Here is a 26,748-nt window from a genome sequence, read left to right on the forward strand (position 1 = left end):
AAGGCAAACAAATCCATGAGAGAAAATGGCATTCTGGGTCGGATTTTTACCAACCACGAGAGAAAGGAACTGCTAGAAGTACTGGCAGCCTTGGGAAGAAGAGACCCCTCCCCATTGGAATAACAGCCCTCCAGAGCACCTGCTGTGAGCCCGCCCTGGCCTGCAATCCTTATCTCCTTCCACCCTCCCAACAGCTCTGGGAGGGAGGAAACTCAGAGTAGTTGAGTGACTAACCCAGGGTCATACGGTGACAAAATAGCTATGGCTGGATTTGAATTAAAAAATTCCATACCCAGGCCCTGGGCTCTGAGAACTTCTGACAGAGAACAAGCAGGGTGGCCCAGCCTGCCATGCCCCCTCACAGGGCCTGGACTCCCCTTCTCCTGGGAATGACCCCTAAAGGCATCCAGGGAGCCGATTTGGGTGAGGATAGAGTGGAGGCTATCTGGGATTGGTCACAGGCACATCCAGGCCCTCCAAGACTCTGGGGGCCAAGCCTGGGAGGCTGCTTGCCCCTGCTCATGGCCTTTGCCCCCCTCCCCTGTCTCCCCCAGACTCCCATGGGACTGTTGAGGTTCTGCCGCCCTCACAGGCTCCCCACTGCCTTCCACAAGGCGGTCGGTCATCTCTGTCCCTCCCTGCTTGGCCTGGGCTGAGGGCCCAGCCCAGCCTCCCTCCCCGGCCTCATCCGTCCTCTGCAACTTTTAGTCTACAGCTGCAGATTTTGTACAAGAAACTCAGTTAGGACCTGGAGACGATGGTGGGTGCTGATGCCCCAGCCTTCCTCTGAAGCTGAATGTCCGGTAACAGGAAGTTTAAAAACCGAACTTTGTGAATCAGTGCGATCCCTGCACCCCCGGGTGTGGACATGGCCTGGCCTGTTCTCTGGCGCCTGGTCCCAGCCTGTGCTCTCGGGCCTTCAGGGCAGAAGGCAGGAGGAGGTGGCTACAGGGCCAAGAGCTTCCTCTCCCAGCATCCTTGGCCAGCCGGCACCGGCTCCCCGGGGCAGCCAGGCCCACTCACACTGGCTGCACTAGTCCTGAGCTTGATGCACTGAAACAAGGCCTCAGAGACTCCAGATTGAGCAGGACCTCAGTGCTCATGCAGGCCAATGGCCTCATTCTGTAGAAATCACCAAGGATGTCGGCTGTGTGGCCGGCATTAGAGCCCAGCCCCCCGCCCATCACACGCCATCATGTGTGATTGCTTTGTGAGCTGGCTGGCAGGGGTGGGCAGGTCTCGGGACCGCTCCCTGGGCTGGGGGCTGGCTGGGCCTGTGTGTCGAGCTGGGAAGGCTAGGAGCATGGGCCCTGTGACAAGTTACGGGGGCCCTGTGGGGGGAGGGAGGTGGGCAGCTTACCGGACTTGTCTTTCTGTATGGCCTTGTCCTCAAAATAGTAGAACATCACCTGGAAGCGGTCTGGGTCCGTGGAACGCAGCACCCTAAGGGAGAGAGTGGTCACGGTTGGGAGGACAGCTGCCCCTCAGACACCTCAGCCTCATGCCTTCTACATAAGGGCCTCCCCGGTCCCAGAGCAGCCCGAAGGTGCTGGCAGAGCAGGGAGGAGTTGGCGAGGCCCGGGGGGGGGGGGAGGAGGGGGGGGTCCAGGGGCTTAGCCTCAGGGGCTTGGCCTCAGGGCACCCAGCTCCTAAGGGGCAGCCACACCAGGGTCCACTTGGGACAGGCTGCTGCGGGCTGTAGGGGTTCAGATGGGCTGTGTGACCTGTGACAGCACGACCCACCTGCCACAGCTGGGCAGTGTCTGTCACCAGAACCAGAACTGCCTCAGACTGACCTTTGGGTCTCTGTTGAACAAATTCATGTCATGCAGCCTTTATGAGAGGCTTGCCACATACAAGGAAGTTCAGCCTCTTCCAGGGATCATCTCCCTGGGCCCTCAGAGACACCCTGAGGGGACACAGTCTCTGGCCTTAAGCCCAGAGGAAGAGGCTTGGGGGAGCCCAGTGCAGGGTTGTCCAAGACGCTGCCCAATTCACACCAATTCAACATTCTGCGTCTGTATCCACTCAAGCAAGCCCCTGCTGCACCGAGTGAGAGGACGATGTAAATGTGAGCTGGGTGACCCCTCCCTGGCTGCGCTGGAAGGGGCAGGCAGAGCCTGAGGCCCTCCCAGGAGGGCCTGTCTGGGGCTCTGGGCAGTGATGGGAGCCGGCTGGGCAGATGGCTCCTAACAGAGGGAGCTGGGCTAGCCGAGGAGGCCGGAGACGCTCCGGGCCAAGCAGGAGGCCCCTGCAGAGGGGCCAGAGTGAAGGAGCCTCTTTGTCCCTACTCGGAGGGGCTTCCAACACGGCCTGTAGGGTTTGCCTGGGGGCACCTGCCCCCGTATGCCAAACCCTGCACCAAATGTGCCCAGGTGACCATGTCACTGCACTCCACCAGCACCAGCACCAGCACCAGTTGTGCCCTGCACGAGGCTGTGCCCCAGCCTGGCCGCCTTCATGGCCGGCCGTCACTCTTCACACCGTCCATCTCTGGCACATGATCTCCTCACCAGTCTCCAGCCTTCTCCAACCTCCTGCCAATGTCCCCCCGACTCGTCCTCATCTTTCCTGAAGCACATGGCTGGGATCCCTCTGCTGCCCACCAACACTCTGAGCTAACTTGTACCCGGGTATCGCCATGCTAGACCACAAGCCCCTGGAGCCAGAGGGTTGGCCCCTGCAGGACCCGCTCAGGTGCATTCTGCACATGTACCACACCCCGCTTTGGGAGCTCAAAGGGGGTCCTGGGGGACACGGGGCCGCAGGCTCCCTGGTCATTGTGTCCAGAGCACAGCGGGCCCAAGTCTCTGAGCATGGGCGCCCATTGTCAAGTGCATTTGCCACAAGCCCCCTTGGAGGCTGACAGGGACAGAGAAGGGCCCAGGACAGGCGCACCTCATGTACTCCAGGCGGTAGACAGATAGCAGGTAGGTGGACATGGCGAAGTCCAGCTTGTTGATGAGGGCGGACACTTCTGGGGGAGGGTCCAGCAGGTTGCTAATGGTGCTACGGAGTTCGCTCAGTTCGGCCTGAAGAGACAAAAGCCAAGTCTTCCACCAGTGCTGATGGCAACTCGCCTGCCAATGCTCTCACTATCAAGTGGCTGGTGTCCGCCACAGGCCGGGGCTGAGACCCCCTGGCCCAGCCCAGGCCTCTCTTCATGGCCTGAGTCGGCAGACCTGAGACAGGCCCCGGCTCTGCTCCCCGGGAGACCTGAGGCCGTCACCTCCTTCTCAGTCCTTTGGCTCCCTCTTCAGTAAGGGGAGGGGGGTACAGCTGACTTGCCCAAGGTCACATGGCTCCAGGGGCCATGTCTTGGGATGCTCAGTGCCCAGCCCCACCCCAGCCCCGAGGGAGCCGCGTGGGCCTCACCGGCGTGACGGTGTCATTCTTCATCGCCGAGTTGTACTGGAGGACGGACCGCAGGGGCTCCTTGCTGGGGAACGTGAGCAGGGGGGACTTGGTAGCTATTTCACAGACCCCCTCGTACCACTCCTCGGGCCACAGTCCTGCAAGCACAAGAAGGGAGATGAGGGCCCCTGTTGGGGGCCCAGAGCCGCGGGCACCCTTCCAGGCACCGTCTCGAGGGCTCGGTCAGTGCTGCGTCCCCAGGCCTGGAGCTCCTGCCCTCCTTCCGGGGCCAGCATCTCCACCCGCTCTGGGACTGCTCCCTGGTGACCCGAGGGATGCCCAGCAGCAGTGGGGCAGCAGCCAATGAGGAAGCCGTCTGCTCCATCATGGCTGGTGGGCACAGGGACCCATAGGAGTGCAATCACGGATCATCCTGCCTTTGCAGAGAGCCTGCCCATGGCATTTGAGGCAGGGCGGGGCCTCCCCAAGCCCACTCCAGCCCCGCTGGGGCCACCGTCTCCTACCGAGCTCAGCCGCTTAGGGCGACTTTCCAAGTCTCTACTGTCCACTGCTCCAGCCCTGGTTTCTTTGCCCATCCGCCCGTGCCTCGCCAAGCTCCCATTCAATGGGCCTGGAGGGAAGAGTGAAGGCACCTCGCCGGTGCCACTCACAGAGCAGCCAATCTAAGTCGCTCATTTTACAGATAAAGAAACTGAGGCTCAGGCCCAAGCCTCCAGACGTGCGAGGGGGCAGAGGTCGGATTTCCAGCCTGCCTCAGATCCCGTCTTCCTCCCACTGCCGTGTGGTGTCTGATCTCATCTCACAAGCGGGGCCCACTCCCTACCCCATTCAGGCCCCTGTCCCACTCACTGCCGTGAGTGTGCAAGCCTCTCCTGGCACTTCGCCCTGGCCCTCCCCAAAGATGGCTCCCTCGTCTCCTCTCCTCTCCTCCCCTCCCTCCATGCCAGGCTCCTGGGAGCAGGGCCCTGACAGAGGCCTAGCCTTTCACAAGCATCCTTGACCATCTCGCCTGGCTCATGGGCTCCTTCTCTAGTGCGCCACACAACCATCTCAGCCAGCCTTGAATGCCTTCCCTAGAGCCTGTTATCCCACTTACTAGCCCCTACCCCCACCCCAGCCCATGACCAGACAAATGGCTCCAAAAGTCTGCCCACTCTATAGCAGGGCTTCCTGAACTGGCCTAGAGGGTCCATCAGCTGGCTCTGTTGACGGCACATGGGGGCTGGAGGGGGAGGAGTCCTAGCCTCCTAACAGAGACCTCTCTAGAATCTCAGCTCCGTGTCAGAAAACGTCACCCCCTGAAATAGAGGCTACCAGAAAAAACACCTGCTCAGCAACTGTGGGCAGCTACCACCCTACAGCTGGTGACCAGGGGAGTCCCCAAATCTCATGGAAAGGAGCCGTGATCTAACATCTAAGAATGGGGCAGCGAGGAGGCGCCGCAGTGGACAGAGTGCCCAGCCTGGAGTCAGGAAGACCCAACTTCAAATCCAGCCTCAGACACTTCCTAGCTGTGTGACCCTGGCAAGTCACTGCATCCCGTCTGCCTCAGTTTTCTTAACTGTCAAAGGAGCTCGAGAAGGAAACAGCAAACCGCTCCAGGATCTTTGCCAAGAAAACCCCAAATGGGGTCACGGAGAGTCAGACGTGACTAAAGTGACTGAACCATGATGATATCTAAGGGAATGTGGTCACAGCCTAAGGCTGGGGCTCCATGTAGCGTCTACAAGAGGTAAGCCCTAGACTCGGACTATGCCCCAGCCTGGCAGAGGCACCTGGAGCAGTGGGGGCAAGACGCTGGAGAAGAATATGTCCCTTACCACAGAGGCCCTGCCCACCTGGAAAGAGAGAGGACTCTGCATGTGAGCCTGGAGGACAGTCCACTCCAGACCCACCTCCCACTGCCCTGCAACCAAGCCAGCAAAATCTGGTTCAGCCCCCTCTGGTGAATTGGGCGGGGGGGTCACTTCCCAGAACCTGCTGGGGTCTCCTCAGGGGACTAAAAGCCTAGCCCCTTTTGGAGGCCTCAGGCCAAGGTGGGCAAGGATCCCAGGGGCTCTGTCTTGTTTCTCTCACAACAAAGGCAGGACTTTCCTGGAAGGGGCAGAAGCCTCAGATGGTCCCCAAAGATACTCGGGAAGGACAGTGTCTCAGAATCCCTGGTCCTGCAGACCGAGGCGGTGCGGGAGAAACACGCCCTTCAGGGCCCGATGCACGCCTGCCTACCTGAGCCTTCCACGGCAAATCCCATGAGCACTGAGTAGAGCCAGAAATCCCGGAAGAGCTTCTGAAGTCTTGGCTTGGCCTTCTTGATCGGGAGCAAGCGTCTTGTGAGCTAATGGGACAAGGACAGAGAGAAACAGAAAAAGGGGGTCAGAAAACCTGCCTGCAACGTGACCTTGCCACGAAAACTTGGAGATGGAACGGGCACTTACTACTGCCAGGAGGGCGGGGGGGACATGGGTGTCACACCCCTAATGGCGCCTCTGCTGACTGCAGGTCATCTCTGGTCACAGAGGGGCAAAGGGGCTTCCTTAGCCAGTGCTCCTCCCCCAGTGACAAGGGCCTCTCCACTGCACTCTGCCCACTCGGCCTCAATGCCTTTTGGGTGAGCAGTCACTAGTGGCTGGTTAACAAGAAGTGACCCCCAGCCTCGAGGGCGGGTATCCCTGGCCTCCTGCAGCACCAGGCACAGAGATTCAGATGCTCAGGGCTGGAAGAAACGTCACAGAGCATCCAATCTAAGTCGCTCATTTTACAGATAAAGAAACTGAGGCTCAGTAGCTGGCCCAAGCCTCCAGACGTGAGAGGGGGCAGAGGTCAGATTTCCAGCCTGCCTCAGATGCCATCTTCCTCCCATTGCTGTGTGTAGCGTCTGATAACTACTTGTTGAACTAGATGGAAGAGGGCTGGGATAGGGGGCCAGCCTCGGCCGGCCTCCTGGCTGAGCATCGTCACCTGGTGATCTGCTGGAAGTCTGGCCTGGGTGGGAGGGCCTCCTTTCATGGTTGTTTGTCAAATAGATGATTTCCCCACATGACAAACTCCGCAGGAGGAGAGGCCAAGTAGAAGCAGGCCCGGACTACAAAGACCTCGCCACAGGGATCCCAGGCCAGAGGGCTGACACCACAATGACAGGCCTGGGGGGCTTTGAGAACCCCCGTCCAGCCAGAGAGGATGGGGGCTGGGCCACGGTGTTGGGGACTAACCCTGGGAATGGGTACCAGACATGCTGCCGCCACTGAGCCTCCCTCCCCAGACCACCCAAGGTATTCCCTGGGCAGCACCAGGGCTCTCAGGGCCTCAGCCCGCTGACCATCAAGGCTCTCTCTGACTCTGATTCCACAAGGCAAAGTTCCTGGCTGAGCCTGGCAGCAAGCACACCATGCCCCCAATACTTCACGCCTGCCTCCAGGGCGAGACAAAAGGGTGGTGGTGTGACTTGGCTGGCACTGTGGCTCCCACTGGGGCACAATCTCCTCAGTTCAATCACCGTGGCCTGAGAACCTTGTATATGTAGGGACCAGGCTCTGGCACTTTGAGGGGATCAGAAAGGGGGAGCAGCAGGGCAGCCAGCAGGAAGGGGGAGTAGGCTGGACGCAGAGATCGGGGTTTGAGTTTCAGCTCTGTGACCACGGCTGGACCTCAGCTGTTTCATCTGTAAAATGGGGGGGCAAACCTCTGAAAAAACACCTCCTCTTTCAGAAGGTTCTGAGGACACAATCAACAAGCATTTATTACGAGTCTCCCAGGTGCCAGATTCTGGGGCAAGCGCCAAAACCCAAGTCCTCCTGCCCGCAAGGCGCTTACAATCCACTGGGGAAAACAACACCCACCCACCCACGGACGTATAAAGTCCTGTCTGACTCCTTGTGACCCCATTTGGGGTTTTCTTGGCAAAGATCCTGAAATCTTTGTCATTTCCTTTGGCAGCTCATGTGACAGATGAGGAAACTGAGGCAATGGGGGTGATGTGACTTGCCCAGGGTCACACAGCCATTGAGATTGGATTTGAACTGGCTTGGACAGTTCTTCCTGCCTCTGGGCTGGCACTCTGTGCACTTTGGCGCCACCTAGCGCCCAAGATACAAAGTTAAATTGCCGGCCGTTGGTAGATGGGGAGGGCATGCCCGGCAGGGGTCACAGTCTAGGCAAAGGCCCAGAGACACAAGGAGCATGTTCCCCACTGCAGAGGTCGCTGGAGCCAGCCTGGGAAGGGCTTTCGATGCCAACAGGGGAAGGTGCTTTGAAGGACGACCATACTGAGGAAGACCCAGGGGAGGGAGAGATGACTGCGGGGGGCTCCGGCCCCACGGGCCTGGGACCAGAGCCTGCAGCCCCTCCACTTAAAGACAGGGAGAGGGAGCCCCCGGAGGTAGAAGTGACTTGGGCAAGGTCCCGCAGCCCAGAAGCGCGGAGCAGAGACTGGATCCCAGCAGGCCGAGGGAGCCCAGGCAGGCGTCCAGATCCCTGGGCCTTCCAAACATTCCAGGCAGGACAGTCCTCAGCCTGGGCCGAAGCCCGGGGCAAACACAGGGGGAGGGAGGATTTTTGCTGACAACGGCAGTTCAGGGGTGTTTGGTTTGGATCCTGTTTACCTTGGAGAACGTGCACCAGCCCGGCCCCAAAGTTCACATTGAAGCTGCAGTGGTGGCCGGAGGCTGCGGATCTCTGCTCTCCGCTCTGCCAGCTCAGGGGCATCGAGGTAAGATTGGCTCCCCGTCCTCGGCCTAAGCTTCCCTGTGCCTCCAGATGGGCAGAATACAGGGTCCTGTGTGGTGGTGGCAGGGGCTGGGGTCAAAGCACATCACTGATGGAAGGAGTGGTTTACATTGGCTGTCTTCTGCTTGCTCTGGTGCGGGCAGGACGGCAGGAAGGCTGTAGGAAGCCTGGGCTCGGCCCCCAGACCCTGCTTTCCCTTTCTGGTAAATGCAGGGGTTGGACTGGGCATCTGCCCTCTTCCCCTAACTTTGGGTAGCCTGGGAAAACTGCTCCTTCCTCGGGCCTCAGTATCCTCCTCCACACAATAAAAGGGGGACTTGCTGGAGGGCAGGGGTCCAGCTTTGCAGAACAGTGACAAGCTGGGGCCATTGTAGGGGGGAAGAGGCAGCCCAGAATCTGGCAGGGGAGCTGGAAGAGGCCTCAGCAGCCATGTCATCTCAGCCGAAAGAAGGGGGGGGGACTCATGCCAGAGACAGGCAGGACAGTCACGGGGAAAGAATCTGTTTTGTTTGGCCTGGGCCCGAGGGCTTAACAATGAGTAAAGAGGAGGTGACAACGAGTGGTTATCAGAAGGGCTTCCAAACAACAAGAGCTCCCCAAAGCCGGATGCCCTAAGTGCCCGTGAGGTGGTGGGTCCCGAGTGCCTGCAGATCTTCAGTCACTTGTCCAACGCAGCAGAGAGGACTCATCTGAGGCCCCTTCCCGGCTGAGATTCGGCCACTATGAGGGCTGGAAGGGGCCTTCATGAGAGTCTAGGGAAGTGAAGTCACAAACAGGGGCCATGTATGACCTACGTGGCCTCAGGCGAGGCGCTGCCTGATCTGGGTGCAGGGGTTTGTCAGCAAAAGCAGAGGGTGGCGCAGAGGGTGGCTATGGGCCTTTCCAGCCCTGCGGGCATCCTGGGCCCCAGGCACTTCAGAGGAGAGGACACAGCTCAGGGAAGGGACTTGTCCCAATTCCTTTGGACAGTGAATGGCAGGAGGGGGTTTTGAACCCAGCCTCAGAAGCCCAAGTCCAGCCGTCTCTGCTCCCCAAACCAGGCACCCAATCTGGCCCTCAGGGCCCTTTGAGGACCAAATAACAAGACACTGTTTCTCACTGGGTTTAGAAAGAGCCCAAAGACCATTTACTTTTTCTTTTGAGACCTTTTGCTGCAGACCTGGTCGTGGGGCTCGTCTGCAGCCCCCCAAGACTCGGGTCCCTCTCAAGTGGAGGCCCTTTCAAACACTCCAGTTCTCTTTCCTGAAAAACAAATGTGCCTGGCAGCCGCTCAGCCCAGGAACAAGGATTAGGAGCCCGAAAATGCCACTGGCCACGTGGGGCCAAAGAGGAGTCTGGGCCAGGTCCCTGCTGGGAGGAGGCAGCAGCGCCCACGCAGCTCCAGGCTCAGAAGAGCCAGTGTCCTTCCCGGTGGGCTCCAAAGCGCCCTGCGGGGCCAGGGAGCTGCTGCAGACCCGGATGGGCTGGGGCACTCTGGGAAGGCCAGGACCCAGCTTGTGGCAAGTGCTTGTTTTGTGGGGCAATGAAGGTTAAATGACTTGCCCGGGGTCACACAGCTAGTAAGTATCAAGTGTCTGAGGCCGGCTTTGAACTCGGGTCCTCCTGAATCCAGGGCCAGGGCTTTATCCACTGCGCCACCTAGCTGCCCCCCACAAATGCTTGTTTATAAAGGCCTCGGTTCCCTTCTAACTCACCTCCCTCAGAGGTCTGAAGCTCCAATGAAAGGGCCCCTCAGACAGGCTGACTCAATTCCTTGGGATGACTATTTTTCTCATTATCGGTGCTTTGCCTTCAGCCTTCCTGGAGGAGTCTGACTTCCCAGAAGCCTTAGAGGTGGAGCCCCCCGCCTCACCCCCCCCCCCAAGGTCCTCTCCTCCAACCCTTCCTTTTCCAAAGGACTAAGGCAAGAGGCTTTGCCTCGGGGCACCAACTGCTCGGCCCAGTGGGATCTCTCAGCTCATGCTCTTCCTTTTACTGGGTATCCAGGACTTTCATGAATTTACCAGGAAGCCATGTTCTCAGTCACTTCCTTCTCCTGTGGCTTTTAACACTGAGGGCTCACTAGCCAGAAGTGATGCAAACAGCGAGTGGAATGAGAGCTTGGTACCAAGAACTCTCGCCGCTGCAGCCTTTTTCTGGGGGACACATTCTTAGCCCCTTTAATAAGGAGCCTGAGGCTCAGCGAGGTCACACACAGCCAGGTGGTCATTAGGGACCAGATTCAAAGGCCGGCATGGTTTCTCAAAGGATGACACAGGGTCTGCACCTCCTTACTTGGTTAATACAGAAGCCCAGCGGGAGGGACGGTGGCCTGGGGACAACAGGCCTTGATTCCCCACTAGTGGTGTGACCCCGAGTAACCACTACGTGTCTTGGCCTGCAAAATGGAGATGTTTTCAGCAGCACCTCGCGACGGGGGTCTTGGGCTCGAGACACCAAAGACGTTCTTTCCATGAGACAGCTGGTCTTGGCCCAGGGCCTCCTCCCCAGAGGATCCGGGCCAGGGTGGCTCATCAGCTGAGGCAAAGGACTAGGCCAGGGAGTGAAGGCCCAAGGTCCCAAGAAGTGTGTGGGCATTTGTGTGTTTGTGTGTGCACGTGTGTGGGGGGGGGTGAGGGGGGCAGGGTGACGTCTGGAGGAAGCTGTGAGAAGTCGGAGCCCAGGGACTTGAGCACTGGGACTGGGGCAGCCGACATAGAGACGATCACCCATCCTATACTGAAGCATGTGCACTTTCCCCAGAGCTCCTGACCTTGGCCCTAATTCGGCACAACCCTGGAGGGCTGCTTAGCCAACCACAGCGCACGGGGGAGGAGGAGGCGGTGATACTGCGGGCATAAAGGCAAACACCACAGTAGAGCCATTTAGCACAGGGGCAAAGGGCCCGGGGCCTGAAGGACCTGCATCCAGGGCCTGTGACACACAGCCTAGATTACACAGAAGGTTAACTGGGGTGTCCGGCCCAAGGGCCTCAAATGACAAATGCTTTAAGGCTTGATGGGGGAGCGTGAGAGGGACTCCACTGTGCCCTGACCTGTTTTGGGGAAGGAGGGGCTATGTCTCCCTGGAAGCCCCCGCCCCCTCTAGAGCAGAGTTGCTAGGACCACCCTCCCAGGGCTCTGCTCTCAGTGAATCTAATGGCACCAGAGTGCCAAGGGCACACAGCGGGCGAGGCAGTCCTCTGGGGCTGCACGGACTGTACTTGAGATCTGTTTAGCTTGGCGAGGGCTGCCCTGCTGCAGGTGCAGACAGGGGAAGCAGTATGGTACCACGGAGAGTGCACCAGGCTCCAACCCGGGCTCCGCTCAGGCACATGGCCAAGGCCTCAGTGTGCTGTCAGAACAGCAATCTTGTCTGTCTGTCCCTCTGGCACCAAGCCCCTGCCCCGACCCTCTGTATTTCTATGAAAAGGCATCCTGAACCAAAATGCTAATTGATTCAATCTCTCTTCCAGGGGCAGGGTCTCAGAATGAAACCCCAGCTCTTCCTCCTTTCTCTAGTGGCATTATCTGTGTCGGGGAAGAACAAAGAGCCTGCGGGGCTCTTGCAGGATGAGGCGAAATCCCCCTCAGCCAATGGGAAGTGGGAGCCGCTCGACTCCACAAACCTAAGCATGCCTCTCCTCCCCGCCGACTTCCACAAGGAGAACACGGTGACCAACGACCTGATTGTGGAGGAGGAGGAGGAGGAGGACTACCTGGACCTGGAGAACATCTTCAGTGACGAGGACGACTACATTGACGTCATCGACGCCGTCTCCCCCACAGACCCGGAGGCCCAGCCTGGAAACATCCTCGGGCTGTTCCAAGGCAAGAGTCGGATCCAGCGTCTCAACATTCTTAACGCCAAGTTTGCCTTCAACCTCTACAGGACCCTGGAGGAGGCGACCGACCCGACCGGCAACCTCCTCCTGGCACCGGTGGGCATCTCGACGGCCATGGGCATGATCTCCTTGGGCCTGAAGGGAGACACCCACGAGCAGGTTCACGCTGCCTTGTATTTCAAGGACTTCGTGAACGCCAGCAGCAAATACGAGACGCAGACGGTGCACAACCTCTTCCGGAAGCTGACCCACCGCCTCTTCAGGAGGAATTTTGGCTACACTCTGCGGTCAGTGAATGACCTTTACCTTCAGAGGCACATCCCCATCCGGGAAGACTTCAAAAATAAGATGAAGGAATACTACTTTGCCGAGGCCCAGCCCGCTGACTTCTCCGAACCAGCTTTCATCACCAAGGCCAATGACCATATTCTGAAGGTCACCAAGGGCCTGATAAAGGATGCTCTGGTGAACATAGATCCAGCCACCCAGATGATGATTCTGAACTGTATTTACTTCAAAGGTAACGCCTCACCCCCTCCGATCCTTTTTCAGTCGGTAGGGGGTGGGCTGGGTGAGGGTCGGGCTGGGGTGGAGTGATCTTCATCCATTACAGGAGGAAAATGAGCGTCAGATTAGGAAATAATGAGAGGCAGGATAGCGCAGGGGCTAATGGCTCAGCCATGGATTGGGGAAGGCCTGGCCTTCTGGTCTCTCCTGGCCATGTGACCTGGGGCAAGATGTTTCTCCTTTTGCTGACCCCCAAACAATGTTCAAAGACCACCAGTCACAGAGCAGGCGCCAAACTGCCCCTGTGGTCACTAACACCCCAAAGCTCAGCACGCGTGTGGTAGCTCTCTGAAATAAACAGCATATGTGCACTGAGGAGCCCCTTATTAGGAGACCTGAGAGCAGCAGGCTCACAAAGGCTGATTTTTTTTTTTTTTTGCAGGGCAATGGGGGTTAAGTGATTTGCCCAGGGTCGCACAGCTAGTAAGTGTCAAGTGTCTGAGGTCGGATTTAAACTCAGGTCCTCCTGAATCCAGGGTCGGTGCTCTATCCACTGCGCCACCTAGCTGCCCACTCCCCAGGCTGATTTTTAATGTCACTTATTTTCCAGTTAATCAGCCTTTCTTTTCTCACTCTCCAACCTGCCACCAGCTTCTGTTAAAAACAGTCAGGAGTGGGCGGCTAGGTGGTGCCGTGGATAGAGCACTGGCCCTGGAGTCAGTAGGACCTGAATTCAAATTGAGCCTCAGACACTTAACACTTACTAGCTGTGTGACCCTAGGCAAGTCACTTAACCCCAATTGCCTCACCAAAAAAAAAAAAAGCTAAGCCCTTTGAGGGCAGATACAATTTCACTTTGGGGCAGCTAGGTGGCGCAGTGGATAAAGCACCCGCCCTGGATTCAGGAGGACCCGAGTTCAAATGTGGACTCAGACACTTGACACTAGCTGTGTGGCCCTGGGCAAGTCACTTAACCCTCATTGCCCTGCCCCAAAAAAAGATAACAGTCAGAAAAAACCAATCCTCTCCACTGGTTGTACCCCAAAACGCAGAGTCTGTTCATCCCCTTTCTGTCAGGAGGTGACAGCCCTACATCATCAGCCTTCAAATCACTGCCGCCACTGTACTCACCAGGGCTCCCCACACCTTTCACAGCTGTTTGGCCTTATGGGATGTTTTATATAAATTGTTCCCTTGGTTCTACTCACTTCCTTCTGCATCAGTTTGTCAAAGTCTTTCCAGGGTTTGCTGAAGCTCTCTTCCCCCCCGCCATCCTTTCTGGCAACACAACAGTGTCCATCACATTCATAGCCATGATGCGTTCAGCCATTCCAACTGATGGGGACCCCTTGGTTTTCAAGAGCTGCTTCTGCTCCCTCTCTCTCCACACACCCACACCCACCCACCCACCCACACACACACACACACGTGCGCGTGCACACACACACACACACCCACACGGCTTTTTCCCTTTGTTCTCTCTGGGAGCAGGCCAGTGCTATCTCTAGGTCAAAGGTATACACATAATTTAGTGACTTTGGGGGGGGGGGTCACAGTTCCAAAATGGCCGGACCATTCACATTCCTGTGCCTATTTTCCCACAGGCGCTCACATGCTGTCTGTCTGTCTGATAAATACAGGCAATCTGACAGAAGTAAGGTGGTACCTCAGAGTTATTTAAAATTCTTTCATTAGGAGTGGTTTAGGGAGGTCTTCCTCTGAAAAGGGCCTGTTTAGGTCCTTTGGTTACCACTGAGCTGGGGACTGGCTCTTATTTGGATCAATTAAGTGATTTGTTCGTGTGCGTGTGGTTCCTCAGAGTCTGTGAAAACATGAAGTCAGGTGTTTTGGCTACAAAGTCCGTCTTCTCAAAGGGTGAAACACAATCATCTGCTAGGGCGCGGACACTGAGTAGTGAAATGGGGTGATGGGTAGAAGCTAAGTGACCGTGACGCAGGAGACACAAGCAGAGTTCTCTGGCGAGGGGAGGATGGGTCACTGTGAGGCAGTGACTTTTCTCCCACTGGGCTCTTTGAGGGTGTTTGGCGGCAGCTGGGACCAGGCCCTTTCCCAGCCTACAACGCTAGGAAGCGCACAACTCTCCTTTGGCCGTCCTGATAGGTCTCCTCAAAACAACTCTGCCAAGGAGCCAAAGTGAAGGGCTCCAGGTTCATCTCGGTTCTTTCCCCACTGGATGAGCCGCGGAGGCCAAATCAGGGGAGGGGAGAGAGATCCAGAGAATACGCCAATTCCCTGGGACTGACCTGGGACTGACCGCTAAAGGTCCCTGGGCCACGACTGTAATATCTATACCCGACCCCTCCCCGTGAGGACTAGGAAGACAATATTCTCCATGGAGAAGGAGCCTGCGCTGCTCCTTGGGAGTCACGAAGAGCAGGCGGGGTCCCAGCCGGCCCTCAGGGATACAGGGAAGCCGTATGGCCACAAGACAGAGGCGTTAGTTGGCATGGCCTGAGAAAGGCTGTCTTTTCAATGAACAGCAGTGGAGAGGGAGCCCGTAGGAGTGCGCATGCGTTGAGGGCAGTGTGCCGGGGACAGGGAGCCAGGTGGTTTGGCACTAGATGGGCCACTGCAGGGGAAAGTTCAGCCCACTGGGGGCTCTTGCTTGGGGTCTGAAAGCAGGAATCCTTTCCTTGGGCCATCACTGTGGTATGTGTGGCCAGTCCCCGGGATGGGTGCTGGGTCAGGGTCAGGGTCAGGATCCAAGTCTGCTCCAAAGTCCGCCCGCAGAACCAGAGAAGGAAACAAAGGTGAGGATGAAGGTCAGGCCCGGCCTCGAGCTGCCTGTGATTAGACAGTAACTGAAGGGGCTGTTGCCTTTGGGCCCCAGAAAGGCCCATGCTGGGCAGCACAGCAGCTTGGCAGGGCTGGGGGCTCTTAGGGCAGACCACCCCCATTTCACAGCGAAGCATGAGGGGAGAGCACAGGAAGTCGGGGTCTGCTCACACAAACAAATCTGACAAGGACGTGTTTCAGGGGAGAGGTGGGTGGGCCATTTCTTTCCTGGATCACACTAGGAGGCCGTGGCAAGCTCTGTGCAACAATGCATGGTGAGGGGAGCAGTGTAAATGGAGGGGCACAGTATTAGAGCTTCAGGCTGGAAGAAGGGGTTGGCGGGACAGCCTCGGAGACCCCTTACAAGCCCCAGATTCATTAGGCCTGAGATTCTTGTGATTAATTGTGATGAATCCTTCACTAAGGGGGAGGGGGCAGGAAGAGGCCTGCAGTTTATCAGTGACTGCACTGGTCTAGGTTAACACCCCATACGAATGCTGGGAAGCCTCTTCTGTGCCCCCGACGACTTACTCAGGGCCGCGCAGCCAGGAGGGGTCAGCGGCAGGACTCGGGCCGATCAATAAGTGAGGCTGACACAGAAATTCAGAGGGAGCTCTCTCTGACCCGGGGCGGACTTCAAGCTGTGATGCTGCCACAGCCTGCCCAAGGTCAAGGGGACCTGGCCCGGGCTGCTGTGACAGTATTTTGAATGAGGTTTGCAGGTGATATCAGGCCTGTCCTCAGACGCCCAGCTGGGCCACCTGCCCCATTTTATGGAGGAGGACACTGAGGCCCAGGGGTGATGGGTCCTGCCCTGAGCAGGTGAGCCAGAAATCTGAGGCAAGGCCAGAAGCCAGCAGGGACCGAGCGAGGCTGCCAAAGGGGCCTGCACCCCTCAGAGCGGCACAGAGGCTCTGTCCACCTTGCAACTCAGAAACCTATTTCAACACTAGGACCGCTTCTTTGGGCCAATGGTGGGTCAGGGCAGGCAGTGCCCACGGTCGGATGAGGCCCAGATGCTCCCTGCCAATGCCCTCGCCATGGCAGCTCATGAACATGATCTACTAAGAAGGTGGGGCAGGGGCAGGGGGAGGGGCAGGGGCAGGGGCAGGGGCAGCATGCTTTTAAAGGAGTCAGAACTTACTTTCCAACAGAGTGCAGAGGAAGATCTGGGAGCAGGAAAGGCATTGGGGAATGCCCCAGACCTCCCCCTAAGACCCCAGGGAGAGTCTGAGGAGGGTGTGCAGGGCATCGGGACCCCCAAAGGGCAGTGTTTGGGGCACATACTGAGGGCAAACGCAGATGACTGGAGCTGAGCATCAGCACAGAGCATTCACCCATCTACCTCCCTACCTCCCAGAGTAATGGTGGGGAGGCTAAGTGACCTAGGCTAGAACAACCAATGATGTCACAGGCACCGTACGACAAGCCTGACAGTCTAAGATCATCTGGAGCTTTTTGGCTGTCACATCCCCACTATGAGCTTGTGGTCCACTGAAACACGCAGCTCTTTTTCAGAACTGCATTTCCAATTAATCAAGTAAAATCTCTCTGACAGGCTCTTTCTTATCGAATTTACAGGTACCTGGGTGAACAAGTTCCCAGTGGAAATGACACATAACTCCAATTTTCGCCTGAATGAGAGAGAGGTGGTCAAGGTTCCCATGATGCAGACCAAGGGCAACTTTCTTGTGGCCAATGACCAGGAGCTGGACTGCGACGTGCTGCAGCTGCAGTATGTGGGGGACATCAGCATGCTGATCGTGGTGCCCCACAAGCTGGCAGGCATGAAGACTCTTGAGGCCCAGCTCAGCCCGCAGGCAGTAGAGAGATGGCAGAAAAGCATGACCAACAGGTAGGGGCGCCATTCACAGTCCCTCCCCCTCGGCATAGGCTGTGCCACCCCAGAGAATTCTGGGAATGTGTGGTGTTAGGAGGCCCCCCGCCCAATCCAATCCAAGAGTTCCCCAAGAGCCTAGCACTGGCCACACACTGAGGCCACAAAGCATCCTCCTCTAGCGGGGGCCATGCCAGGACCACAGGGTCCAGTGAGGAGGCCCAGGGAGGGCCGCAGACCCCCTAGTGCCCAAAGGATAGAGCGGCTGCCGGAGAGAGTGGGGGGGCCGTCGGTGGCATCCCACAGAGGCTGTCTCCCAAGGACTGGGAAGCGGCGATGGGCACTGTAGAGGGAGTGGCCTCACCAGTAAGCGAGGCATTCCTAACTGCAGGGGATAAGGAGAAAAAAGGGAGAAGTAGCAGAGAGTCAGAGGGGAGGAAGCAACCCTTCCCCCCATGGTCGCTTCTCTCGCCTGCAGCTGTGGGGCCCATCTGCACTGGGGATGGGGCGCCTTCCTCACTGGCGGCTCCTGACATCTACAGAACTACGTCAGGAGGCTTTAGGAGGATCCTGTAGGAAGGCCCCTGTAACTTGAGGGCCAGCTGAGGAGCCAGCAGCGCTGACCCTGGAGCAGAGAAGATGGGGACGGGGAAGGTCAATTCAAAGACCATTCATTAAGCAATGGTTCTGTGCAGAGCACCGAGGGAGGTGTACAAAGTGAGGGGTGGCATCCCCACCTCACCCACCCCCAGGCAGTGTAGAAGAGGGGAAAGGGCTTCCAGACATGGCTCCTTCTCATCCCAAGGGGCAACACTGGACAAGGCGCCTCCGCTCTGAGCAACACCGCATGACCGGAGGTTACAGAGGAGAGGCTATGTGCGTTGCTCAAGGGAGCTTCCACACTGGGAGTCTACTCCGCCCCCACTCTCCCCCCAGAAACCCATGTGGACAAAGTAACTAGAAAACTTAATGTTAAAACTATCAACAGCCTGACTGCTGGTGGGGCCATCATGGGAAATATAAGAACCAATGCCCAGATCTCCCCCAGCTGGGTGTCTGTCCCGAGTGGAAGCGGGGCAGGGCTGCTGAATACACAGTCCCCACTAGAGGGGTGGACGGGCGTGGAAGGGAAGGCAGGAGGAGAGGCCTCACCAGGAAGCCTTGATGACCCTGGTGGGATAGGGACAGAGCACGCTGAGCAGACTCAGGGATGAGAGGCGGCTGAGGACAGGCCCACCCTCAAAGGCACCTTGGAGAAGGGAAGGCAATGCAGGCTACCAGTGGAGACCGGACATTTCTGATACTCCCCAGTATTGGGGAGCTAGAAGAAAACTCCACCCCCTCCTCTTAGAGCTGGGAAAGGGAGCCCCAGGGAGGTGTGGTGTGCCCAAGGTCTCCAAGCCAGGGAGTGGGAAGGGGGAAAGCGAAGATGAAAGTCCAGCTCAGGCCTCCTCACTCCTCGGTCTATCTACACCAGAGTGTGTGGATCCCGAAGTGTAACGCGTATCGCATACAAGCCGGCCCCTAACCGGGCCCCTGGCACCTACAGAGCCGGGAGCCACCCCCTGCAGAGGCTCCGCTGCTGGGCCGATGCCATAGCCCCAGAGGCAGACGTGAGCGTTCCCCGGCGGCACCCCCTCGCTCTCGCCTCGCCAGCACTCTGTCCGGATGAGGACTATGGCAAGTGCTTCCTGGGCCTCCCCTCTCACCCACCCAAGGAATCTATCCCCAAAGGCCACTTTGATCACAGCTTCGTATCAAAGGGCTTTCCATCACTGCCCGTGGCTCCAGCCCCCTTGGTTCTCTTCCAGTCTGCTGTCGGCCGTCGGTCCTCAAACACACCCTCTGCTCGTGTCCACCTTGGGGACACATGGAGATAACATGTGTCCTAAGTGTCCCAGGCATGGCTGGAACCCAAGCCTGGGGGTTGAGAACGCTTTTAGAATCATCCCGGTATGGGAATGAGGTGAGGGCGGGGCTGGCTCTGTGATTTTGTTGGCCTTGGGTGGCATGGGGGCTGGGAAGCAGCTCCCTCTGCCAGGGCAGGCTGGCGCCTCCTTCTGCAGCTCTTCGGAGCACCAAGACGTGCCCAGATGGGCCTGCCGTCGCTCTAGCCCCTGTACCACACTGCCTTTGAGATATGAATCATTTCACTACAAGCCTGGGAGACAAAACCAAACAACCCGGAAAGCTGAGTTCAAGGTGGGCCTCAAAGTGCCTGCACAGCCCTGGAGAAGTCAGTTTTCTTGCTGTAGAATGGAGATAATAACAGCCCTCCCTCCCCGGGATGTGGTGAGGCCCCAAGGAGAGTAGCACTGCCCAAGCGCCCGTCATTCCGGTCCTCCAGGCGCAACGGAGGAAGTTCCCCCCAGTGCTAGAAGGCTGTGATTGTCGGCCAGGATCTGGGAGCAGGCTGGGCCTCCCAGTGCTCTCAGAACCTGCTTGGGGCAGCTGGATGGCTGAGTGGATAGAGTACTGGGCCTGGAGTCAGGAAGATCTGAGTCTAGCTGTGGGGCCCGGGGCAAGTCACCTCACCCCGTCTGCCTCAGATCCTCCTCTGTCAAATGAGCTGGAGAAGGAAATGACAAACCACGCCAACATCTCTGCCAAGGAAATCCCAAACGGGGTCACCAGGAGTTGGACACAACTAAAAGATGACTAAATGACAAATGGCCTACTTTGTTTTGTTTTGGCAAGGCAATGAGGGTTAAGTGACTTGCCCAGGGTCACACAGCTAGTAAGTGTAGTAAGTGTCAAGTGTCTGAGGCTGGATTTGAACTCAGGTCCTCCTGAACCCAGGGCTGGTGCTTTATCTACTGCGCCACCTAGCTGCCTCAAACAGCCTACTTTGGAAGGACTTCCCTCACCTGGGAGGACCCTCTAGCAGCCAAATCAGTCCTGGACCTAGGGCCTACATATGAAGTTATGAAACATCCCAGGACCACACGGGCCTTTGGGCTCATTTAGTCCAGGCCCCTCATGTGGCAGATGAAGAAAGGGATGCAGAGAAGTGACACGACACAAATCATGAGAACAAAAGGGGGTTTGAACGCATGTCTCCTGACCCCAAACCCACTTAACGTTCCTTGCCCCATCCCGTGTGGCCCTGCCTGATGTCAGTTGGAGGGGCCTCGTCCCAGGTCCATAGCTTCTTTCTCGCCTGTGGTTCTGGAGCCTTACACGGCGCAGGTCCGAGAGCCGGGTCACTTCTGGGGTCACCCCTCCAGTATGGGATGTTGTGAGGACACCGTGTTCCCTTTCCCTCTTCTGAGCAGAACCCGTGAGGTGCGCCTTCCTCGGTTCAAGCTGGAGAAGAGCTATGATCTCGTGGACGCCCTGAAGTCGATGGGCATCACCAAGCTGTTTGATCACAGCGGGGACTTCTCCGGGGTATCCGACCAGAAACTCGTCATCGACCTGGTAATCACACTCTCTGGCCTCTGCTGAGTCTGCAGGCAGCCAGTGTGGGGCAAAAGAGATAGGGCAGGGGGCGGGAGAAGCAGCCTGGGACTGGAGGGTGGGCGCGGTCCGTGAGCCCCTCCCAGACAAGGGCCCGGCCACCTCTCTGAAACACTCTCTCTCCTCTCTGAACAGTTCAAGCATCAAGGCACCATCACGGTGAACGAGGAGGGCACGCAGGCTGCCGCTGTGACCACCGTGGGCTTCATGCCCCTCTCCACGCAGGTTCGATTCGTCGTCGATCGCCCTTTCCTGTTCCTCATCTACGAGCACCGCACCAGCTGTCTGCTGTTCATGGGCCGCGTCTCCAATCCCAGCAGGTCTTAGAGGTGGCGGCCGGCCCCCCGCATGCAGGGGTCACGTCTCATCAAAGGGAATCTGTGGGAATCGCTCTGTGTAGCAAACAGTCCTGAATCTTGAGGAGCTGTGTGAGCCTGCACGTGCAGTCAATGAATTGATTAAAGTGTCTTTAAGGAGCAGACAATCTGATTCCTGTTTCTTTAGAGCCTTTGCTCTCTTGTGGCCTCCGGCCACGCGGAAAGGGTCGGCTGCCTTTCCCCTGGACGGTGGCACCCGTGATGAGGCCAGTGACATAGCACTGTGCATGGGCGGGGGCTGGGCCACTCCCAGGGAGGGTCCCATTGTAGACATAATAAAGGCACCACTTCTAACCTGCATCTGTCTTCCTTCTCTCCCTTGACAGAAGCCCATTAAACGCCGCGCTCTGGGCCTGGCACACACCAAGTGTTTCACACTGGCTGGTCTGAGAGTCCAGGATTAGAACCCAGAGGGTCTGCAGGGTTCACCGGCACCCTCGGAAGGACAGGCCTGTCGAATGAGAAGTGGCAGGGCCTTGGAGGTCATCACAGCCATCCCTTCCTTTGACAGACAAGCAGACCGAGGCCTGGCAGGGTCACTCAGAGAGGGTGCCCGCATTCCAAATCCAGCATCCTTTCTGCTGGACTCCTTGCCTGCCCTCCGTGGGCCAGGCACGAATATGCAAAATGAAACCCCAAGGGATAAGGCCCTGAGCCTGTGCTCCTGCAGCACGGAGCCACAAGACATGGATGGCATGGGTGGTCTTGTTAAGGGGAGCAAGGAGGGAAGGCGAGTCTTACATGCACGCCTCACTCTGTAGGTGTACTCTGTAGCAGGGACGCTAAGCCCAGACAGAAACAGGGGCCACAGACCCGTGCACAAGCATCCAGGTGGCCGCGCGTGCCTCAGAAAACCACATGGTGAAGTTAGCCACGTTGCTGTGATTTCACTGATCTCGTTAGATGCTTTTCCACTCCATTTTCAGGTCTGCGCCTGTGTGCTTGAGGACCCAGGCACGGTCAGCGAGGGGCTGAGTCCTCTATGGAATGCTCGGCATGCAGCTGAGGGCAATGCCTGGGCACCCATATGCCACACACTGGCAGGGGGCCGGGGGGCAAAGCTGCCACCGTCTCAGATGTACATAGGAGAGCAGCGGGTTTCAGGCCCACCCATGGCTGAGGCCTCTGTGTCACAACCATGTGGCAGCTATTCAGTTCAATGGCTTACTGAGCCCCAGGTAAGGAAGACACCTGATAGCGCAGGCTCGGAGGCCAAACCAGCTCTACAGAACCACTGCTCTCTCTCCCTTTCTGGACTCTAAACCAGGGAACCACCACTTGGACAAGAGGGTGAAAAGAGGCTGGCCACAGCCAGGGCATCGCAGCCCTAAACAATGAGGCGCCAAGATCAAGTGCCTGGGCTACCCACTTATAGGCTCTATCAGCGCCAGTCACACAGATCCACTGCCTTCAACCTACCCCAAACCTCCAAGAACTTCACTGAAATCCTGGGTCTCTCCCCCAGGCTCCACTGACAAGATTTCATCTTTGTTGGCCTTGATGTCACTGGGGTCTCTGGGCGTGACTTTTGTAGAATTCTACAAAGAAGGTGCCCTGATGACTAATTTAATCCCATGGCAGCAGAGTGGGGAAGGGGCGGGGTTGGTGGGGGGCCTAGAAAAACCCCTGGTCTTGCAGGCAGAGTGACAGAATTAGCCATTCGGACCCCCCGCCCCCCCCAGGCCCAGTTTCCTCATTTGTGGAATGGAGATAACAATACTTGTAATGCCTCCTTCACGGGGTAGCAGAAAGGCCCAGAGACATCTAGGGTCAGTGACTCTTTAGAAGAGTACCCGTGGGCCTCAGTGGGGCTCAGCCCTCCAGAAGGAAGCAGGAGGTGCAGGACACAGCCCCTGCTCACAACAGAAGGTGTCACAAAGCCTTCCGTGGAGGGGAGGGCACCATGCTCTGCCCCTGCGGCTCATTAGGCCTCTACCCTCGGAAGATGCCTGCCTGACCCCTGGCTGGCTGTGGCTCCAGGCACCCCCTCCATAGCTGGGCTCTGGGCTGACTCGCTCCTGCTCACCATGGGTGACTCACAAGGCTGTGCCCTATGCCCCTGGCCAATTCCCCACAATTCTTCCAAGATCACAATCTTAATCCCCACACTCCAGGCAAACCTGCTTCCTTCCTACCTTCCCAGCCTCCCCAGACCACAATTTCAGTCATTTGGAAGGTTTTCCTTTCATTCCTCCCCATGACCCCTCTGGTACCTCTCATTTCTTTCTTTGCCTTGCCTTGGGTCTGCCCCTGGGTCTTATCGCTTCCTCCCCAAACTACTGCAGAAGCCCACCCAAACTGGCTTCCGGCCTCCACACTCTCTCCCAGTGCATCTTGTGAATCACTGTGGATCTCATTTTCCCCAGTCAAGTCTTCAGGATGTGACCGGGTTGCTCCAATGGGCCCCCGAACCAGGCCACTGGGCCAGGGCACCAATCCATAGCACTTTGACGCCTATAAGAAGTTTATGAGAGTTAAGGCCTTTTCAAAAAGATCTGGGTGCCAGGATAATCAAGGCCACCCCTGACACTTGGGGAACGCTCTAACACTGACACCGCTGGACTGTGCTGGGAGTCAAGTGAGCTGGGGCTGGAGGCCCACGGGGTCACTCGGCCTCGTGTCACAAGATCTGAGGGGTGGGGCAGGTGACCCTACGCCTGCTTTATAGATGCAGAAGTCGAGGTCCTTAGAAGCTGAGTGATGTGCCCACGGCCTGAAGTGACACTGAGCCCCGGGCTCTGCCCATGAAGCTGGGAAGGGAGAGCGACCGGTCCATGGAGGCGATGGCAGAGCTCCCAGTGAAGGTGCAGCTCATGTGAAGGGATCCCACCCGCAGAGGGCCCTGCACACCGGACCTTCTGAGCTGTGTGCCCCCAGGAAGTCCAAGAGGACAGCAGCAAGTCCACCTGAGGCCTTGTGATGTGTCCTTTGTTGAGCAAGAAAATCAAATATTTACCCCCTCCCCCATAACGTAACCATTAACTTCTAAACACCCTCAGAATGACTTTTTACTTGTGTTAAGGGTCACACGGGGCGGAAAACAAACATTTCTCATGGGCTTCGCCTGGACATTCTCTCTGCCTGCATTGTAACATATTTGGAAAAAAGTCAGATGCTCCCTGGATTCACGGCGTGTGTTTGGTGCCCGCCCGAGGACAGACCCCCATCTTCACAGGGCTCCTGAACATCCCCTGGCTTGTGCCCCATGCCAGGGAGCCTGCAGAGCAGCCCATGCTGCCTCAGGGGCAGCCCAGCCCAGCCCTGGACAGACAAGAGCCTTAGTAGTGGAGGCAACACGGGCAGGGAGAGCAATGGAGACCAGAGGACAATGAAGACCGAAGCGTGCCTCGCACCGCACACTCATCTTCTCTCTGACTGGACACTGTTGTACTTGGGAATGTCTCATGCCAACTATTTGTAACAGAGGGGATGGGAGAGTGTTTTTAATAACAGAAATACACCACTTCCCATGGTTCTTAGCAAATACACTTCCTGGCAAGAAAAAAGCTACCAAGCCAGCCTGGCACTCTGGCATCTGAGGGGGCGGAGTCTGAGGCTCCCCAGAGATAGGGGCAGGTATTTCGACCTGCAGGATTTCTGCCTTCTTCGTGGGCATTCTGGAGATGCCAAGGAGGGGGATGGGAAATTATTTGGGGCCTGAGAGAGGAGGAGACGTCAGGGAAGGGGAGGGGAGGCCTCACAGGAGGGAGGCTGTGGGGCTGTGGGCTCAGCAGGGACTGCCTGGGGTGTGGCAGTGTCTGTTTCTCTGAAAGGCGGAGATGCTTTGAGTTCTAGTCTCAGACTGGACGGAGCTGAGCAGGAGCCTCCAGGAGGGCGAGTGCCGAGGCGGGTAGCCTCAGCTTCTCGGCTCCAAGTGGGGCTGTGCCCACCTGGGCAGTCCTTGCAACATGAACCTGACCACCCTCGGCGCACAGTAAGGCAGCCAGAGAGCCACAGAGGGCAGGCTCTCCCCAAGCCTTGCTCTTACCGGCTTCTGGCTGAGGAGGCCCCTAGGCAGGGGCCCAGAGGAGGTGCCTACAAGGAACAAGAGGGCCATCTCCCTGCTCATTTACTGATGTGCCCCAGGGGGATCCCAACCCTTGGAACCATAAGGCACCAATGCTAGTCAGGGCCACCGCTGACCACTGGTGGGTCCTGGACAAACATCTGCATGTGCACAACAGACCAGATCGGGGAGAACGGACACAGGAAGCCCACCCTGAAAGTTCCACTGGTGTCTAAGCTGGACACTTGGAAGGTTGCAGTGGGGGAGGGCAGAACACAACTATTTCCAAGTTGGCAACAACAAGTCTTGGCGAAGGGTTAGCTGTGCGGGGCATCAGAAGACCCAGCACTTAGGAAACTGGGAAGTACTCCGAGGAAAGCACAGGTGGCTTCCGCTCGGCTAAAATGCCAGAAACCCAGCAAGAGAATTCCAAATGGACAGACAAGTATCGGCGACAGATCACAGAGACATGTCCCAGCCAAACACACAGCCCCTAGCAGAGGGTCAAGGTTACTCACCACAGCGATAACAGGGATGAGCACGCCAAGGTTCCCAGCACTGCTGGATGCCTAAGAAGGAAAAGAAGGCACACATCAGTCATATCAGAGGACTGGAGCCAGAGGCAGGAGGGGAGGCACTGACATGCCTGAGATCATACAGGTGGTGGCATTCGAACCCAAGCCCTGGGACTCCAGCGCCTGTGCTCTAGAGTCTCTCTGGACCAAGCCATTTAAAAACTGCATCAAACCCCCAGGCAAATGACACTAGTCGGCACCCTGAGGGCCCCATTCTGCAGAGGCTTTCGCTGCCCTCCCCTGGGGGCTCCTGCTTCTCCCTCTTCAGTGCCCCCTCCCTAGTCGGCACACACGCCCTCTGTGTAGGTTCACGCTGTCTACGACCTCCAGAAGGCCCCTCACCTCTGTGCGAGCTTGCTCCGGCAGCACACTAGACATGTACCTGTTTCCCTGTAGCCAGCCTGGCTGTAGCAGCGTTCGAGAAGGCCCTACGGCATAAGTGGCAACAATCCCAAGAGCAGAAGCCTGGCACTAGCATGCTTTTACAGATGCACCCCTTGGCAATGGCCTTTCCCAAGCGAATCGCACCCAGAAGAGCTGCTTTCCCAGCCTTCGGCCAAACTGTCAGGAGGGGCTTCGGATTGTCTGAGGCAGCAGCCCACCCTGGGGGATGGCTCAGCATCCTGGCATCGTGCCAACCTCATCCTTCTCCTTCCTCTAGGAAGTGCCTGAGCCTCAGGCTAAGGGTGAGGAGAAATGACTCACCCAGAGTTCCACAGCAGTAGGGAGCCTGGGGCAACGGAACCTCCTGCTGTGGCTTTACTGGGTAACAGGAATGGGATCGATGATTGTGCCAAGCTGATCCCTGCAATCTCGGTGCGGGAGGGGCCTCGGGCCATCCAGCCCAGCTCCGACAGGAGCAGGAGTCCCCTGGAGAGCACGCGGGCTCCCCAGGGGGGCTTCCTCCTCAGGAAACCCATCTACTAATGGGAAGATTTCCGGGCACTGAAGCCCAAGAGGTGCCTCTACCTTCAGCCACCCAAAGTCCAGCAGGACCACTCCCATCCCTTTTCCACTCGGGCGACAGGGCCTGTATTTCCTGTCCATCTCCTCTTCTCCAAGTGACCCTTCTGTAACCGTCTCTGAAGCTCTTTTCGACAGTTCCCGTTCACTCCCTCCCTCCGTCTCTCCCCTCTGTCTCCTCCAGTGCCTCAGCCGCAGAGCAGCTGCCGCTCTCCCACTGTCCCTGTCCTGTGCCCCACACGGGCCTCAGCTTCCTCCCTGTGGCCGACAAGATCGAGACACCCACCACCTTCCATCCTTGCCCCCTT

At 57.6% G+C, this 26,748-nt stretch overlaps 2 protein-coding genes across 3 annotated transcripts in view; one reads left to right on the top strand and one right to left on the bottom strand.

Annotated features, from left to right (window-relative positions):
• Positions 1–26,748, bottom strand: part of PI4KA (phosphatidylinositol 4-kinase alpha) — a 114,986-nt gene that overhangs the window by 41,812 nt on the left and 46,426 nt on the right. For both annotated transcript variants that reach the window (XM_043981161.1, XM_043981154.1), the window contains exons 18-22: positions 25,421–25,471; positions 5,602–5,710; positions 3,376–3,512; positions 2,899–3,032; positions 1,361–1,443 (exon numbers count right to left, since the gene is read on the bottom strand). In XM_043981161.1, the coding sequence (XP_043837096.1) occupies positions 1,361–1,443; positions 2,899–3,032; positions 3,376–3,512; positions 5,602–5,710; positions 25,421–25,471 (514 nt within the window). The remainder of the gene's footprint in view (positions 1–1,360; positions 1,444–2,898; positions 3,033–3,375; positions 3,513–5,601; positions 5,711–25,420; positions 25,472–26,748) is intronic.
• Positions 7,935–21,000, top strand: SERPIND1 (serpin family D member 1). Its single transcript, XM_043981172.1, has 5 exons — positions 7,935–8,080; positions 11,552–12,440; positions 16,805–17,078; positions 20,336–20,480; positions 20,655–21,000. Exons 2-5 carry the CDS (start codon positions 11,567–11,569, stop codon positions 20,844–20,846), a joined length of 1,485 nt encoding a protein of 494 aa, XP_043837107.1. The 5' UTR covers positions 7,935–8,080; positions 11,552–11,566; the 3' UTR covers positions 20,847–21,000.

This window comes from Dromiciops gliroides, chromosome 1 (assembly GCF_019393635.1).
Source record: "Dromiciops gliroides isolate mDroGli1 chromosome 1, mDroGli1.pri, whole genome shotgun sequence".
Taxonomy (NCBI): Eukaryota; Metazoa; Chordata; class Mammalia; order Microbiotheria; family Microbiotheriidae; genus Dromiciops; species Dromiciops gliroides.

Bases quoted from the DNA above. Each gene is read 5' to 3' on its own strand.
- SERPIND1 (XM_043981172.1), top strand. From the start codon at position 11,567: ATGAAACCCCAGCTCTTCCTCCTTTCTCTAGTGGCATTATCTGTGTCG. The intron at 12,441-16,804 runs GTAACGCCTCAC...TCGAATTTACAG, and splicing joins GAACTGTATTTACTTCAAAG to GTACCTGGGTGAACAAGTTC. The intron at 20,481-20,654 runs GTAATCACACTC...CTCTCTGAACAG, and splicing joins AGAAACTCGTCATCGACCTG to TTCAAGCATCAAGGCACCAT.